The 17,339-nt window shown below is 36.9% G+C and overlaps 1 protein-coding gene across 3 annotated transcripts in view; it reads right to left on the bottom strand.

Moving 5' to 3' along the window:
* Positions 1-3,546: 3,546 nt before the first annotated feature.
* Positions 3,547-17,339, bottom strand: part of LOC117394770 (matrix metalloproteinase-16) — a 52,028-nt gene continuing 38,235 nt past the window's right edge. For all 3 annotated transcript variants that reach the window (XM_033993313.3, XM_033993314.3, XM_059020174.1), the window contains 4 exons: positions 14,957-15,095; positions 9,752-9,902; positions 7,314-7,429; positions 3,547-6,665 (listed from right to left, as the gene is read on the bottom strand). In XM_033993313.3, coding sequence (XP_033849204.2) covers positions 6,331-6,665; positions 7,314-7,429; positions 9,752-9,902; positions 14,957-15,095 — 741 coding nt within the window. In that variant the 3' untranslated portion in view covers positions 3,547-6,330. The remainder of the gene's footprint in view (positions 6,666-7,313; positions 7,430-9,751; positions 9,903-14,956; positions 15,096-17,339) is intronic.

Below are 17,339 nucleotides of genomic sequence, written 5' to 3'. Positions count from 1 at the left end.
ACACGTGAACTTCTCTGTCTACTCGGTCACCTTAATTTTGCCATAAGGATCGTTCCCCATGGGCGATCATTTATCGGGTTCCTTCTGAGATTAGCCCATTCAGTATCTGAGCTACATCACCACGTCAATCTGAACGCTGGATGCCTCGCAGACATCTCCTTATGGCTCAGCCTACTTTCAAGCTGGAACGGTATCTCATCCCCTGCTGCTCTCAGCTTATACATAGACACTGCTCCCTCACAGGGTTTCAGTGGGATTTTAGGGACTGAATGGTTCTATGGGAACTGGCCCCCAGAGATTCTACAACTACCCGGGAAAGACCAATCCTCAGCTTTATTCGAACTGTAGCCTATCGTAACTGCCACCGTAATCTGGGGCCATCAATGGTCAAGGAAAGTGATCGCATGCCACCAAAGAATGTATATAAAGAAAATGCTTGAAAATGACACAAAAAACAATAAAAAAAAACCCAGTTGATATTCGATTAAAATAACTACACTTGCCTTTTGTTTTCATCTGTTTCAGATACAGGCCACCATAGCTGTTCTTGACTGAAGTCGCTAGAAGAACCAATATATACAGTATATATATATATATATATATATATATATATATATATATATATATATATATATATATATGTGTTTTTTTTTTGTAATTGCTACTGATAGGATTCATTACTATAATCATAGCTGTCTTTATACTGCTTTAGTTTCTATTATATTTAGGGAATTTCTCATGCTCAACTATTTTAAACCAAAAGTCATCTATTCAAATTTTCAGAAACCGTACCACCTAACAACATGTGCATGTATCTTCTTTTATTGATGCATTTCTCAATAATTGTGTCAGAAGATCAATGTCACTGTTGGTTGCTAATGTGACCTTAATAAATATGTTACAAGAATGATAAGAAAATAATATGGTGTCAATATGTAAAATCATGACTGTTAACCCCATCTACAACCTGACCACATGGGTCAAAACATAGACCCACAGGTATCCATGGTCCCTCAACACATCACATCAGGGGACTGTATACAAATAGAGTTAGTGAGTGTGTGATCAGTAGTGATTAATGGCAGTGATTTTATTGAAACAGCTGGGCAATTAAGGAACCTTTTCAGAAGGCGTTTCTCCCAGTGGCTTCCAAAGGGATGAATGAGTTTTAAAACAAGATTCACATCAATTTATTGAATGATACAGAGCTTCTAGCTAGTCTGCTTTTGAGAATTTGGACTCCACATCTATTGGGAGGCCTGGTAAGATTTCACAAATTATTATTATTTATTTCTTAGCAGACGCCCTTATCCAGGGCGACTTACAATTGTTACAAGATATCACATTATACATTATTTCACATTATTTTTACATACAATTACCCATTTATACAGTTGGGTTTTTACTGGAGCAATCTAGGTAAAGTACCTTGCTCAAGGGTACAACAGCAGTGTCCCCCACTGGGGATTGAACCCACAACCCTCCGGTCAAGAGTCCAGAGCCCTAACCACTACTCCACACTGCTGCCCTATTTGCAATACTTGTTCGACAAATCATTAGAAAGGAGATGCTACCTATCCCAGAATCATGTAAAATATTACTGATTTTTACACAATATAGCAGCTTATATTTAATCCTTACTGGCAATCCTACAGTACATGTATGTAGTTTGGGTGTCAGAAATGTAACCAAAATTATTTTATGGAATAAATTGTGGCTTGACCAATTTAATGTGGTGTGTTGGTAGAGCATTTTTCTAAAAGAATGCTAAATTCACAGATTTAAAAAGTGAAGAAATACATTTACATAATTGGCATTCAAAAGCCTCATTCTTCACGGCTTAGTGAATCCTTGTGATGGATGGAGCTGGTGGATTAGTAGGCTAGCGGTTAACCTGAGTGTCATACCCCAATAACTGGCTCAAAAATTGCAACACAATAAATCTCCATAAGGAATTCAGAAAATGTTTGTTGAAATATACACATTGGGCCAAATATTCCAACGCCTTGTGTGTGTCACAAGGAGAGTTGTATAGTTTTTTTTTTCCCGCAAGTCCTTTTTGTGAAAAAAAATCATGCTTTTGAGTGAGATTCAAATTAGATGCTGCTTTGGAAAAAATGGGTTTGCAAGTGCTTTTCCCTCAAATTTGGGGGAGGTGTCGTGAATAATCCCACAAATTCACCACCACAAGCTAAATTCAAAAGTTAATTTGCTTGCAAATCATTATGTTGCATGGAAATCACTTAAGATTGGTTACACTCCTCTTAATTATTCCACAGGAAGTATTTCAGGACAATCTCTGTTTCTAGTTAAAGAGTGAACATGGCTTTCAGGCAGCTATATTTACAAATGCTAGCAGAGCAATAGAAAAAGAGGAAATATCGTGCGGGCAGAATATACAGACAACGTATAACATTCCTTGACTTGTCTACTGAAGAAGTCCTTAATTGATTTATACTTTAATTAAACATAATAACATTTTGGTTTATTTCCAACTCAAACATTTATTTTATTTGTGGTTTATTTTAAACAATACTAATTACCAGTGCTTAATTTGTAAAGAAAGAGGTCCCGGGGTGCAAGCAATGACAATAATACTGTTCTTAAGAAGCGCACATTGAAAATCATAACAAGTTTATTTGAAAGAGTATTGTACGTACTAGTGTTAGATTTTATAACCACGTATTCTACATCATCTATGCAAAGCAGTAGTATGTGCAGAAAAATCAAATAAAGGCAAATGCAGGACTATATATATATATATATATATACAGTATATATACATAGGCACGTAACCCGTAGGGCAGAGGGGGCAGTGCCACCCCCTCTTTGGAGGGGGGGGGGGGGGGGGGGGTGGAGGCAACTATGTATTTTGCCCATCCACTTTTTTTAGAACATAAGAACATAAGAAGGTTTACAAACAGGAGGAGGCCATTCAGCCCATCTTGCTCGCTTGGTTGTTAGTAGCTTATTGATCCCAGAATCTCATCAAGCAGCTTCTTGAAGGCTCCCAGGGTGTCAGCTTCAACAACATTACTGGGGAGTTGGTTCCAGACCCTCACAATTCTCTGTGTAAAAAAGTGTCTCCTATTTTCTGTTCTGAATGCCCCTTTATCTAATCTACATTTGTGATCCCTGGTCCTTGTTTCTTTTTTCAGGTCAAAAAAGTCCCCTGGGTCGACATTGTCTATACCTTTTAGGATTTTGAATGTTTGAATCAGATTGCCGCGTAGTCTTCTTTGTTCAAGACTGAATAGATTCAAATATTTTAGCCTGGGATAATTCTTTCTAGAACAGCAATATCCTTTTTGTAATGAGGTGACCAGAACTGAACACAATATTCTAGGTTATCTGTAACTTTTGATAACAATGGAATGTAACATCTTTTCTTGTCAGTGTCCTTTTGGGGAATAATGTATTTGATTTTGGTTCAAATTGGGGAAGGGGCTGTGATAAGATTGAAAGTTAATACTAATGTGGGGGGCTTTGACAAGAGGATAACAATAGTGGACACACACACAAAAAAATGAAAAACTCAGAAAAAGCAAAGCTTTATATTCCATTTATTGACAGGATGATGTACTTTAAATACAACACAATGAAACAGTGATGCTGAATACATAAGATGAAAATAGTATAAAAAGCCATTTATCCCTCCCCAAAATTAAGACACTCACAGCTGACAAAGAATTGCCCGTCCCCAAAAATAAATATGAAACAATAAATACAAAACAATCACTGCACAGCCCTTAACGCTTTGATTGCCATGGGGGGCTTGGTGAATATTCAGGATTGTAATGTCTGTCACAGAGAGCAGCCACAGCAGCCAAAGGGTTACAGTTAGACATTGTAAACATAAAGACTCTTGTTTCAAATGATCAGCCATGTTCACATCTCGCCATGGCTCTTTGACCTTTTAAGCAACCGATACTATGAAAAACTAACAGGCAACAGTTCATTGGTTTAGATCCATTAGGAAGATACATTAACTTGTTTTGTATAATAATGTGATATGTCATTGCAACCTACTAAGTATAACAGAAATAAATGCATGTTGTTAAGTATCCTTGAGTGTAATCAATCAGTTTTAATTGAATTCAAATGAGTGTAAGCACCAAATGATGATACTTATTTGTATCTGCCAGTGAAACAGAACTTTAGCACCACAATCTAAGTCTGACATGACATCATTAAACACTGCTGCATTAGTTATATGAAGCTATATATGATCATGCAGAAATTAAAATGTATTATTATTATTTTGTTCTTATCTTGTTGTTGTTCTTGATTAAGCACTGCTGCTAACCTTGCCAAAAAGCACCCATCGTGGATTAGAAAGATGCAATTAATCAGTTCACTATAGCAAAAAACACATTGCATACAGCTCATGGGGTTCAATAAAACCCCACAGCCGTATCTTATTTGCTAGCTACTAAATCTGTAGCTCTTAATGATCTGTACCATTATTTCAAAGCAAAGTTCACCAGTTCTTAGGCAGAATGCTATGAATAATTGATTATAACTTTTATCTATATATATGTATATATATAACTCTGGGTTAGTGAACCAAACCCTGGTATATATGAGCAGATATCCTTATATCTAAAAAAAAAATAACAAAAAAATTAAATAAAATAAATCCCCTAAAAAGTGAAGATAACAGAAACCTGCATAGGTGCGATATTCACTGTTTGGTTATGATTATGCTTTGGAAGTCCCCTAAAAACACTCTCTTTCTAAAATGAGCTGCTAGAAGGTCAGAAAGCAAGCAAGGAGAATAGTCCATACAAAGACTATCCTCAGAAAATACAGTTTAATCTAACACGTCAAAGTCCTACAAGAGGTTCAAGGCATTTTTTCTTGTACTTACAAGCTACCACACTAGGCTTAGTTCTGATTCTGAGACACTGATCTAACAATAGATACCCATAGCCCTCCTTACTGTCCAAAAACAAAAATCACTTACTGGTGTACAAGTCCTGTCATTCTGGGAATGACCTCTTAAATAGTAATGCTGGCAGTCCGTTGCTTGTTACTACAGGTGCTCTACAGGCGCACTGAAAAACAAGACTGTACTTAGTATTACTCAAGACACAACACAACAGGGTAATGCTGTTGTGGTACCATAGTTCTTGATGTCTGATAAAAATGTGTCCTTGTACCAGGAAAAAAGAACCTCAGACAATGAATATGACATACCTACGTGCCCCAGCCCATAAAGAAAACAATGCACCAAACATACATACAAACCTTTAAACTATTTATGATGACAAATTCACCTGTTTTCTTTCTTTCTTTTTTTTGAACCCATAGTTTAGATTACATTCCCTGAATCTACCTCAGCACAGTGAATGTTGGAATGTATGTGCTAGAGAACTATGGTCATAATGAGTGATCTGTCCATATCTGCATGAGGAGGCCTGTAAAGTTGTGAAATAAGCCAATTGTTACAATGTCAAAAAATGCCTTGTAACTGTTAAGCATGTCTTGAATCTTTTTAACTTCTGAAGCAAATTGATACTACAGTTTTCAAGGAGTTACAGTAACGTAATACTCTTCTGAAAGACCTCACCTTTCTTTGTAATGTGAAAGCCTGTTTTTGTTTTTTTTGTCCTTAGAACTGGACTTGGCATATTTTTGCCCATACCCTAGGAAACTAGGAAACCAATGTCTACTGGTCAAACAAACAATACTAAGAGCACATCCAAGACCTTTAAAACATGAATGGAGCAGTATAAAAAAACACAAGAAAACAAGATGTGTAATTAAGGCTGTTAAAATATTGCAGGGAATTTTGGCCCCTGTTTCGAGACAGACTGCGACAACAGTCAAAGATCCCAACTCCCATTTGCAAAGGATCAAACGCAATGATTATAGTCCACAAAAAAAAGAACAAAGTTATCCTCTGTGGAGAGAGAGCTTTTATTTGGGTGTACGCTTTAAAACAAAAAGCAGTAAAAAAATTTAAAAAAAAGGTTTAAAAAGGGGAATTAAATGAAATATTTTCATGAAAATAATACATTGAAAAAATTAAATAGAAAAGTATAACTTGTTAACGCCAGCAAGGGCTTTGAGCGTGCAGAAGAAATAAGAAAAGGCCAAGATACTGAACGGTTTGCCAATGAAAGACAAAGGACTTGAAGTAACAGAGGATACTGTGTATCATGGAAGCTTCCTAGTTGAATTCCCCACACATGCTCAGAACAGGTCAGGGACTATACGTCAGCCACCCCGAGGTGGGCAAATGCCTGCTCCTCACGTGGCAACAGCATTATTAGTCTGCATGTTAAATTTCCAGGTACTTCCAATGCCATGGAAACAGTGCGCCAATCACACCCACTCTTGCATAGAGCGTTTACAGTACAGTATGTGGCGAGGCGTGCCTTTCCTTTTGAACTGAAAGACAGTGTAAACCAGGACAAGAAGACACAAGGCCAGTATGCAGGGGATGACGATGGCTATGGCTTTCACAGTATTCGCCGTGTTGTCCAGTTTGATCACGATGTCAACGTCATCCTGAGGGTGGTGACTTTCTTTCTCTTTATCCGTTGATCCATCACATCCCATAAAGTCTTTAAGGATGGACCGTGGGTACCCTGGTTCCACTCTGAGCTTCTGATTGTTAAACTTCCAGTACTCCTTCTCTTTGTAGAAGTATGTGAAGCCTACACAATTTGAGAAACAAAACAGTTGGATAGTTGCTGTTGTAAAGGATTAGGGATAGAAACTTTGGAAGGGAGGTGCTGTTAAATATAGGTTGACTTTAGGGATTTGGATTTGACTTGTTCTATTTCTTACTAAAATAAATCAAGAGTAAAATAATTTCCAGAACATAACATAACTCAATCAGAATATAGCATATTTATTTTTTGGCTGCACTAGCCAGTTTGGCAGAACTGTATGGAATATGTTTAAAACAGACGATCATCCCAGTAAACTCACTGGACTTTTTCAGAATACACCACACAAGTGATAAATAATGCTGCCTGTTTATTATTTATTTAGATCTTTATATAGTTATTCAATATTTAGAATAAAGAAATACCTATCAAAGTTTTATTATTTCCATATAAGTGTTAGTCAAATTGAATTTAATCTGCAGACATTCAGCAATTGAATACATTAATTAATAAGTTAATAAAAAGATAGACTTTAGTACTTCAATCATTGTTTGAAATCCTAAATCAAAGTCTATCCCCTGGAATGTCATTTGTATGTGTTAAAGGTATTTCATCTGCTTTAAATAGGCTGTGAATGTGTACTGCCAGTTAAGAGATTGTGCTCTGAAATGATTAAAAGGTTTATACATGTACCGTTCTCTTTGTCAACAAAAGCTCCCTGAGGAGAATCTGGAATACCCTTCCACACGGTGATGGGTTTGGGATAACCTGGATCCATGGCCCTCATCTCTTCATTATACCTCCAGTACCTGAACAGAACATGCTATTATCAATTTATAAAAATAAATAAACACATAAACAAATAAATAAATAAATAAATAACAAGGAATGATTACTTTTACTTGCATCAGTTCCTATAGTATACAGCAATACATTTTGCATAATGTTTCTATGGCAGATACATCAGCCAGTCGCAATTTAGCAAGGCTTGTGGACTGATGCATATCTATAAAACTACTGAAGAGAGAAACACTTAAACATCATTCCCTATAAAACATGTATCACCCTGGTATGCTTAAACAAGTACCAGTACATTACTCTCTAAACCACTAGATTTCTTCTGCACGTTACATGCATCACACAAACACAGTTAATACTGAAGTGACAGACCAGCTGGGGCGGACTATTTTTGGTCTTAGTTGCAGTTTGAGCTTTCTGGTTCACACCTTAACCTTAATATATTTTCTTATTATTCTAAATATGATTAATATCTGAAACTTGTGGTTTCAGATATTAAATCTTTTAGCATATTGAAATGTAGTGTTATACCTACCGTAATTACCATAATATAGCATGCACTCAGTGTATAAAATGCATGACTGAGATGCTTTGGATTACCTCCTTTGTGCACCCTTATGCAAACTACACTATCAAAAAAAACATACTACATAGAATCCGTTTACCAGTATACTGTGCAAACTCATAAAAAGCACATAACCTGTGTGGACCAGGATGGACTGAGAATGTTTCCATTTCTGTTGTAAATCCCAAATAATAATGAAATGAATAGAGGTTGCTCATACTAATAGGCACCGCTGTATGGTAACCGAAATCTAAAGCATATTCATCTATGAGCAGGTAGAACTGCAGTAAAAAGCCAAAATTCTGGGTTTTGAAATCAGGAGGTACTGATTTTTTTTACTGATTATAAAAACAACTTCTATCAGACATCAATCAACAGCACATGATTTTCAAAGAAGTTACCAGGATGGCAGCTATCTGACAAGTTATGTTTGAAATAGGTAAGAAGCAACCAAAATGGTAGACACACTTTGATTGAGGGACAGTCATTGTGATTACATAAAACATATTCAGTGTGTTCTAGTTTGCTTATTCCAGCAATAACTAATGAAGGCATGTCTTTTGAAATCAGAAGATGGACAAAATCCTAATTGCTTAGGTGTGATCACAGTTAGTGTCTCATTCCCACAGTTCTTTTACTGGAGAAACAAAATATGTGGAATTTTATATAGGAGATCTAAACATTCCTATAAGAGTTACAGTAGTTATTAGGCCAAAGGCTGGGAAGCCTATTGTTATTGCTGTTTATTATTATTATTATTATTATTATTATTATTATTATTATTATTATTATTAGTAGTATTATTATTATTATTATTATTATTATTATTTTTCTTCCCAAACAACACCGCAGAGTTATGAAAATGCATACGTAAGTAGATGCCTATGGCTGGACAACCAAACTGGTGTCCCAAATGAAAAAGTCACATGGTTCAACCGCCATCTTGGAACTCGTGGAAATTTTGGGAATTTTTCAAAACTCCTGCCGTTAAAAACAACTTAAGGTGGAACTATGACAATGGCAGCAGATAGTGCAGCAATGGCCGATAAAAAACATATGTTCAATCGAAGTCGATTGAACAATTACTGATAAAGATCCTTTATTTGTCTTTACCATTTGTCAGTTACATGCCCATCAGTGCTCATTTAGTTCCTAGTAGCTGATTGATCTCAAAACTTCATCAAGCCAGTTCTTAAAGGATCCCAATGATTAAGCATCAACAACAAAGTTAGGCTGTGTGGTCCAGTGGTTAAAGAAACGGGCTTGTAACCAGAAGGTCCCTGGTTCAAATCCCACCTCAGCCACTGACTCATTGTGTGACCCTGAGCAAGTCACTTAACCTCCTTGTGCTCCGTCTTTCGGGTGAGATGTAATTGTAAGTGACTCTGCAGCTGATGCATAGTTCACACACCCTAGTCTCTGTAAGTCACCTTGGATAATGGTGTCTGCTAAATAAACTACTAATAATAACCCATTCCATAATCTCACCACTCTCTGAGTGAAGAAGTGTCTCCTACCCTCTGTCCTAAGTCTAGCTCTAATTAATTTCCAACTGTGTCATCTGGTTCTGGTTACTGTACTGTCCTAAAAGTACTGGTTAGGGTTAACTTTAGAATCTCCAGAAACATATATTTATTATGCAGGCCATGTTTGTATCAACAACAAAATGCTTTGAAATTGTTTCCTAACTTCATGGATTTGACTGAAATGGCTCTGAAGCGGAATACATCTGGCCATACAACCGTAGATTGTATTACTGTGTACGGACCTGTCGCCTTTGAAGAAATATGTTTTACCAACATCCTCCCACCAGACTGCTGTGTCAATTCCCTGGCCCGGAATTCCACTGCCAAACATTGACAGGTCTTGAGGGTAGTTTGGCTGAATAGTTGTGTCCTTAAAGACCCAAAATTTGTTACCTGAAAAACAAACAAAAAAAATCATTAGTCAACCAGGGTAAATAAGAATAGTGTTTATTTACATAAAAACACGTTCTCAAATAAATGTTGTGCAGTTATATGCAGTACTTAACACCACTAAATGTTGCTTTCAATCCTGGTTTTATCAATTGCTTTTTCATGACTATTTCTTGCCTTATCCACAAGCATTTAAGAATGTAAATGCCCTAGTCTTTAATAACAGACAATGCATTCATGTGCCTGGAAATGACAGGAGCTATGCATTGTGGGCTTCAATAGTAAGTCACTTAAATTGTTTGGCCAGTCAGTGTAGGACTCTATAAAGTGGCATGAAATACTGAAGCTGTATTCGTAAACTCCTATCTTTCTAATGTATCTCCTGTATTCTAATGGTTATGAGTCAGAGATAAATAAATACTGGTGTATAAATTCCTGGCAGCTCATCCACATTTACACACATAGCATTGTTTAATCTCTACCATGTTCCGCAGCTGTGCTGTCTTGTCAGTGTTTTTTCCTCCCAGATTAGTATCTTCTGCAGCCCACTTTAGATTGACACATTCTGCAAGTTCTGAGCTTTATGGCGTTGTATTTGAGTTCCAACACACATTTAAGAGTATTCAGCTTAAAGGATTAAATTCTTACAAAAGGTAACACATAGGAGATTTACCCACATCTTCCTAACTAGAGAATTTTAAAACAGGGCAGTGTCATCAAAGCATAACGATACCATAAGAAAGCTGTTTTATACGCTACACGTAAATCTCACTAAAATAAACCTCTAGTCTGAGACACATTGGCGTTTTTTTTAATTTTTTTTATAGGGAACTGAACTCAAGGAGGCCAATCCTTTCTTTTGACCAAACCAGGTTATAAGGAAATGTGAAGCAATGTGTCTACCTGTGTCTGTCCGTCCCGTCCATACCCCCCACACTGGTGGTGTAAAAGCAGAATGTTTAAACAGCCTTCACTTTTTTCCTTTTTTGGCTTGCTTTATTATTTATTCCTTTGATTAGTTACTGTTTTGCTTTTCAGTTAATACTGTGGTGGTGTTTCAGGATCAGCTCCACAAGCTCAAGCTTAAGCAAATAGCTTATCAGTCTCTTTCAGCTGCTTGTTGAAAACGTATATGCCTCACCAATTTGTCAAATTGACAAGGGTTAGTTTCAAGGAGACAAACATTTCAGGCATTTAAAAATAAATAAACAAAATGTACAGGGCACCTCGCCCTGTTACAGTGGTTCACAAGAACTGTATAACCTGTAACAAATGTCCATGCATAGTTCCATAAACAAAAGCAATTTTGTAAGACACAGCTTTCATTAGGCCAATCAATCATGTCATGTATGAACAAGGTCTTGCTACCATATTAATTTTCACCTGTGTGTCCTTGACTGCGATTGGAAGGGCAAACATTCTGGGAAACAATAGTTCACAAAGACTGGCAAGTTTGATACGTTTGAAACTCAATGCAGAACCATACTACAGTCATGTATGTGAGCAGTTTCATTTGGAAGGTAGTGGGCAAATTCCTGTGGGGAATAACTTAAAAATATAGCTATTTCTTATCCATCAAGACTGAGGAATACAATTTATATATATACATTGAAATTGTGATTATCCGGCAGGCCGAGCGAGTCTGTGAGTCTCTTGACGCCCTCCACTTTCTCAGCTGCAGGAAGCATTCCAAGGGGCTGAGCTCTGCACATTTCACAGGGCATCTGAGGAAGGGGAGTTGGGTTGTGAACAAGCACACTGAGCTGGAAGTTCCTCTAGGAAATTCCTGTCATTCTACCTGCTCCCTTTTCTCATGTTCTCTGGGGTCATTCAAGCCTCATTTTGTCTGAAAGCTTCCTGCCAGGAAAAGTGTAGGCTAAAGTATTAGGGTTAGGTCAGCAGTGTGGCTTTTTAGATAGAGCTGCAGAGAAGGAGCGGAGATACAGTCACAGTGAGTATCACACTTCTTTACTCTACAGTCACACTTGCACAGGAAAAACAGACCATGTATTCCTTAATAACCAAAGCTTTATCATGTTACACAATATATTTTGGAAGAGTACATACTATTTTCAATTGCAAAGTGAGGATCAGGATGTTGTTGTTTTTCAGTTGATTGGGTTAAGTAGACTAATGGTGTGATTCAATCAAAAAATCAAAGCCACTTTATGACATGTTTTTTCTATGGTGGTATTCAACCAGATCATTGGATAAACATAATTTGTGATAACATGACATATACAGCGCCTCTTAAGTATCTGACTGAGTATCAAGGGAATAACACAGATTATAAAGAAGTGTTTTTTTGTTTGAATTCAGCCCACAATTAATTAAGAACTTTATGACTGATAAGAGCTTTTGATTGCAGCCCATATACAGTGCCATGTTAGTATAGGCAACTGGCATTAGATAATTGAGTTGCTTTAATCTTTCTTTTGGGAAATATAAAGTGGGCTCTATTACTTAAATGAAAAGGGAAAACTGTCTGACAGTAATATCTTACCGAGCAGATTCCTTTCAACTGTTTCAAATTGATTGAGAATTGTGGTAGAGGAGACAAGCACGTTTGTCAGCCCTCACAGCAAGCTTCTGATTCTACGGTTTTATCTTTTCAAGGTCCTGAGGACTTGGCTGAGGAAGTCGTAAAAAAAAAAAACCTCAAATTTTTCATCATGAAATGTCATCAAATCCAAAAACGTCATCGAGACAAGCGAAAATAAATATTAAATTGAGAAGCCGAGAGAAGAACAGCCCTATTTGGGTTGCTTTTAATTACAACGAAGGGTGTAACAGATAGATTACACTGTTATATCGCATAACACGATTTTTTTGATACAGCAACAAGGAAATAACATGACAATTAAATATCTGATCCAGTCAATATTAAAAGTTTTTTTTTCAAAGGCAAGGTAATCTTAGCATTCTGGTTCAGTTGGTTCCATATTGCCATATGTTATATTCTTAAGACTGTTAGGGTTTGGAAACTATTAAAGTTATAAGATATATAAGTATTCTCCTACGCAGCTGGTCGCCTCTCCTTGATGAAGTAAATATATTTTCACACGTCATATTTTCTTCGTATTTAAATTGTAAGGCATGTATTGAACATAAGTATCACTGAACATAAATAACCCATTGCACTGTTTCAAATCAAATGAAATATATGTATACTTCACCTACACTGACAGTATGTGGAATACCTTATTATAACAAATACTGACATTTGGGCATGTAGTTATATAGGAGCAGAAAAAATAACTTCACATTAAAGTTACAGAGTGTGTGGCACTCAGCAGAACTGAACCCAAAGCCCTCCTACAAGGGTTATTGGCTTTATACCTCAACCGAAATGAATCCATAGAAGATGCTGTAGCTCATGATTGAAGATTGAACATTCTTCAAACCAATGGAGCGGTCTGCTCATGTCCAAATAAAATGAAAATATTGGTTTTAATCTTTTTTTACAGTGTGGTTTGAAAAAAGGATTTTGGCATATGTTTTTGTAATCTTGGAACATTTGTGACATACAAGTGCCTCCACTTTATCTCTCTAGGCCATAGACATCCATCCTCAGTGGAAAATAATAATATACAGTAATCCGTTGTGTATCCACCTGTCTCCTATCTGCCCTAACTGTTCACTGGCCATGATCAAGCACTTCAGCAATGTTAGTTTATTATTGAACACAGAAGATTAGTTTAGAGATTGTAGATCCCACCAAAGTATTTTGTACACTGCGTTGTATGTACTCCATGTGCTGCAAATGCTGGTAGTGTCACATTAGCTGTTCACAGTGTGTTGACTTGATATGTAAATAAATCCTGTTCACCTCTGGGGCGTATCAGCTTCAACCTCCGTCTCAATTGCCTTCCTATCATTCAGCAGTGAATGCACGCACCCACATGGCAGACAGCTACTCTGTCACAAGCATCAATACCCTGTATCTTTGTAAACAATGGATTTAGGGGAGCGCTGTGAATGTAGTAATTGTTACAGTTGTGAATGGTATTTAAAACAGAATTCATTTATCCAACTTTTTACACATCTGCCCTTACTCTGGTCCCACCGCAGTTGGATACGTGGCAGATTTATGTATTTGCAAAGTAATTCTCTATCCATGTCCCTAGGCTGGGGTTAGGAAATGAAGGCTCTTAGCTGTGTCACCAGGGCTAGTAACTTTGCTGCTCTTCAACAAATGTGGGATATTCAACATCCACAAGACAGGACACCGGTTTCACGTCTTATAAGACGGACACATTTCATATCTGATCTTTTGAGCCCACCCTTGATTATTACAGTGTGTCCCTATATAACAGGAAATTACTTTCCCTGGCTTCCAAGAGAAACATGTATGAATACACTCTTTACTTATGTTGTTCCGTTAGCCATTCTTTGCCAGAGTAAAGCAAGCTAGTTAGGTTCTTGATCCAACTTTTTGGAACAACAGATGGATTTGTTTTATTTGTTTGTAGTGAACTGTGTACTGCTAATTAAAAAATGATGCCCTGGTTTTAACTTGCATGTAATTTATTGCAATCTTTAACATTGTAGCTGTTTAGTGGTGAAAATGTCTGTATCCCATCTGTGATGATCATAAGTGCTGACCCTCTTTCTTGTCATAACACACTTAAACACTCAATAGTGCTGAATTTCGAAATACTAAAAAAAAACTAAAATCAACGACAAATGTTATGACTAAAGGTCCTTGAAAAAGACTTTGTCTAAATGTTTGTCATCAAATTTAAGTTTATTTTTTGGCACTGGTATTTAAAATATGGCTTAACAAAACTCTGAATAATTTTTTTATTCTCACATACTATGGATTTAACATCAATATGAAACTGAAAATTACAAAATCTAAGCACCCCCCCCCCCCAAATAAAGAGGGATGATATATTGCACAAACAATTTGTAGTTCAAACCTATTTGAAGCTTTTAAGCAGACTGCTGAGCCTTGAACACTGGTTTGCTTTCCAACCATCCCTGAAAAACCTGTTTTAAAATGTGTTGAATCAGTGGCTAAATCCATCATTCATGGTCCATAAACCATCACTTACCTTTGAAGAACACAAACTTCCCTTCACTGTTCTCATACACAGCATCAATATTGGAAGGAAGGCCTCTCCAGAAATATGCAATCTGCATGGGATAGCCATCCATCACTCTATTATTTCTCACCCTCCAAAACCACTGATCCTGAGAACAGAACAGAACAGAACAGAAACCATTTTTAAAACAGCTAATATCTTCAACCCATCTTCCTGAGAAATTAAAAACAAAAAAACAAAAAAAGCAATGACAAATGTCTGCCTAACACAACAAGCAAACATAATGAGAGAATAAGACAGCATTCAGCGTACTGTGGCGGGTTTGGACAAAGGCTGTGTGTTTCATTTCCAGCCTTGGTTTATTGGCACAGCTTTGCCTCCATTCTAAAATATGTAAATACATGCTCTGAGGTTTACTGTCTTACCATTTTATAGGGTGGAGAGAGGCATTTTTTGGTTAAGAAAACAAATCATTGCATGAGCACGGTTAACCACTCCAGTCACATATTAGAGAACTCAAACAGGTCAGCTGGATCCAGAAAAGCTGCTAGAACACTACACTTCAGACTGAAAAAACAGAGCTTCATTGGTTTTCATACTAATGCTGCTTTAATGTCTCTTTTTAGGGACATACATCATTTTAATAGTTTTTTTCTTGTTAATAGTTCCATTTCTGCTACAGTAAAAGGCGGCAGTCACTGCAGTTAAATTACATTACAGGTATACACTCATTAAGCAGAGAGCTCCCACATCAGCAGTTCCTTCAGGAAAAGGCAGCGTGCTGGTAAAACCTTATGTCTGCATGCATACCTCGCTAAGCAATTCACATCTCAGGAGGGAGAAGTGCCACTTCCAGAAGCAGAGTACCAGTAGTCTGCACTCCAGGGAACGTAATGCACACCAAAGCCAAAAAGGGCACAGTCAAGCAGAAAATTCCCTATTAACCTCTGATGTGAGCCACAGAGCGGCAAGCAAACTGAAAAGGAGATGACACTTGCTTGACAATGTGGGTGTGATAAAATCACATATCTATTATTTCAACTGTTTCTAATCTGAGGTGGTACAAGAGGAGCCTAATAAAAATAAAAATAAAAAGCGCCAGTGAAGCTAAAATCAGCCGGACACCATCCTTATTATCCAAGTACTCTTCCTGCTGCGTTTGCAGCACTACATGTCCTCATTTCCCTGATGTTATTACTCTTTGGACGCACAGCCGGTCAAGATGAATAATGGAAATTCAAAACTAAGGAGTGTCATTTTTAGGAAACTTTCACAGAGAAAACCCAGCCAAAAACCTCAAAGGAAATGGGAAACACAGATGGAAAAGTCATTTTAGATGCATATGACTTACTCCACCCTCTTTAAATCATGGCCCACATATTACTCATATAAATGGGGGTTTGTTATTATTTTTTGTATATTGAAATGTCATGACTTTACAAAATGATTTTTGGAAACTCTCTCTCTCATATGGTTTTATGCTGATGTCAGACCCAGGGCTACCACATGGACTGATTAAGCCAACTCGCTGACAGCTGGCAAGCCCTGAAGTTCTCAGGAGTTTGCTTTTTTGTTTTGTTTGTTTTACACTTGACAAGCTAATGCAGAACAGAATAGAAGAAAATGATAATCCAAATCCACGTATTTCTCATAAACTAGATTTAATACATCCATTCTAAAACTACAAATCCTGAAGTGCCACTTCCTTTCTAATAACAGAGCAACCCTCTGCATCGGCGCACAGTAAGATTGATATGATAGGAAGATGTAAAGCTGCAAATTCACAAAGTGAGTCTTACAACACCCACATCTTTCTCATGAGTGCAAAGTTCTCAATGAGAAGGTTGCTATAAGTGGTTTCAATAGCTATTACAAAAACCTATTGGGGCCTCTATCGAAGACAGTAACTGAACATCAATCCCATAATTACTCATACCAATATATATATATATACATTATCTGAAACATTAAATGTAAAGCCCAGGAAAGGCTTTAAGTGTATATAGCATACCAAAACAGAAAACATTGCTTATTCATAATATTGAGAGAATTCATCAATAATCTAACCAGACCTAGAAAATACAAACAGTAAAACAAAGAGAAACCAGAAAGGGCCTGACCCTCTTTGCTGCTATTCAAAGGGCACTGGTATCTATACAAATAAAGATCCACACAAATTACAGACTCATAAAATGTGCAGAGCGCACACACACAGACAAATACTGTACCTGCAATAGGAATGAATGTAGACTTCCTGCACACTTAAGCATTTAAGATGCCAAAAGCTGCCGAACGCATCCAGTAATAACTTAATCTTGTGTATTTGCAAGGTTGTTAAATTAAGTCTGTAGTCTCTAGAATACTTAGATTTTTTGTCTGTGTTTGAATGTCA

Source organism: Acipenser ruthenus, chromosome 3, assembly GCF_902713425.1.
Source record: "Acipenser ruthenus chromosome 3, fAciRut3.2 maternal haplotype, whole genome shotgun sequence".
Lineage (NCBI taxonomy): Eukaryota > Metazoa > Chordata > Actinopteri > Acipenseriformes > Acipenseridae > Acipenser > Acipenser ruthenus.
Note: the sequence above shows the minus strand (reverse complement) of the source record. Positions and strands in the feature narration are given on the sequence as shown.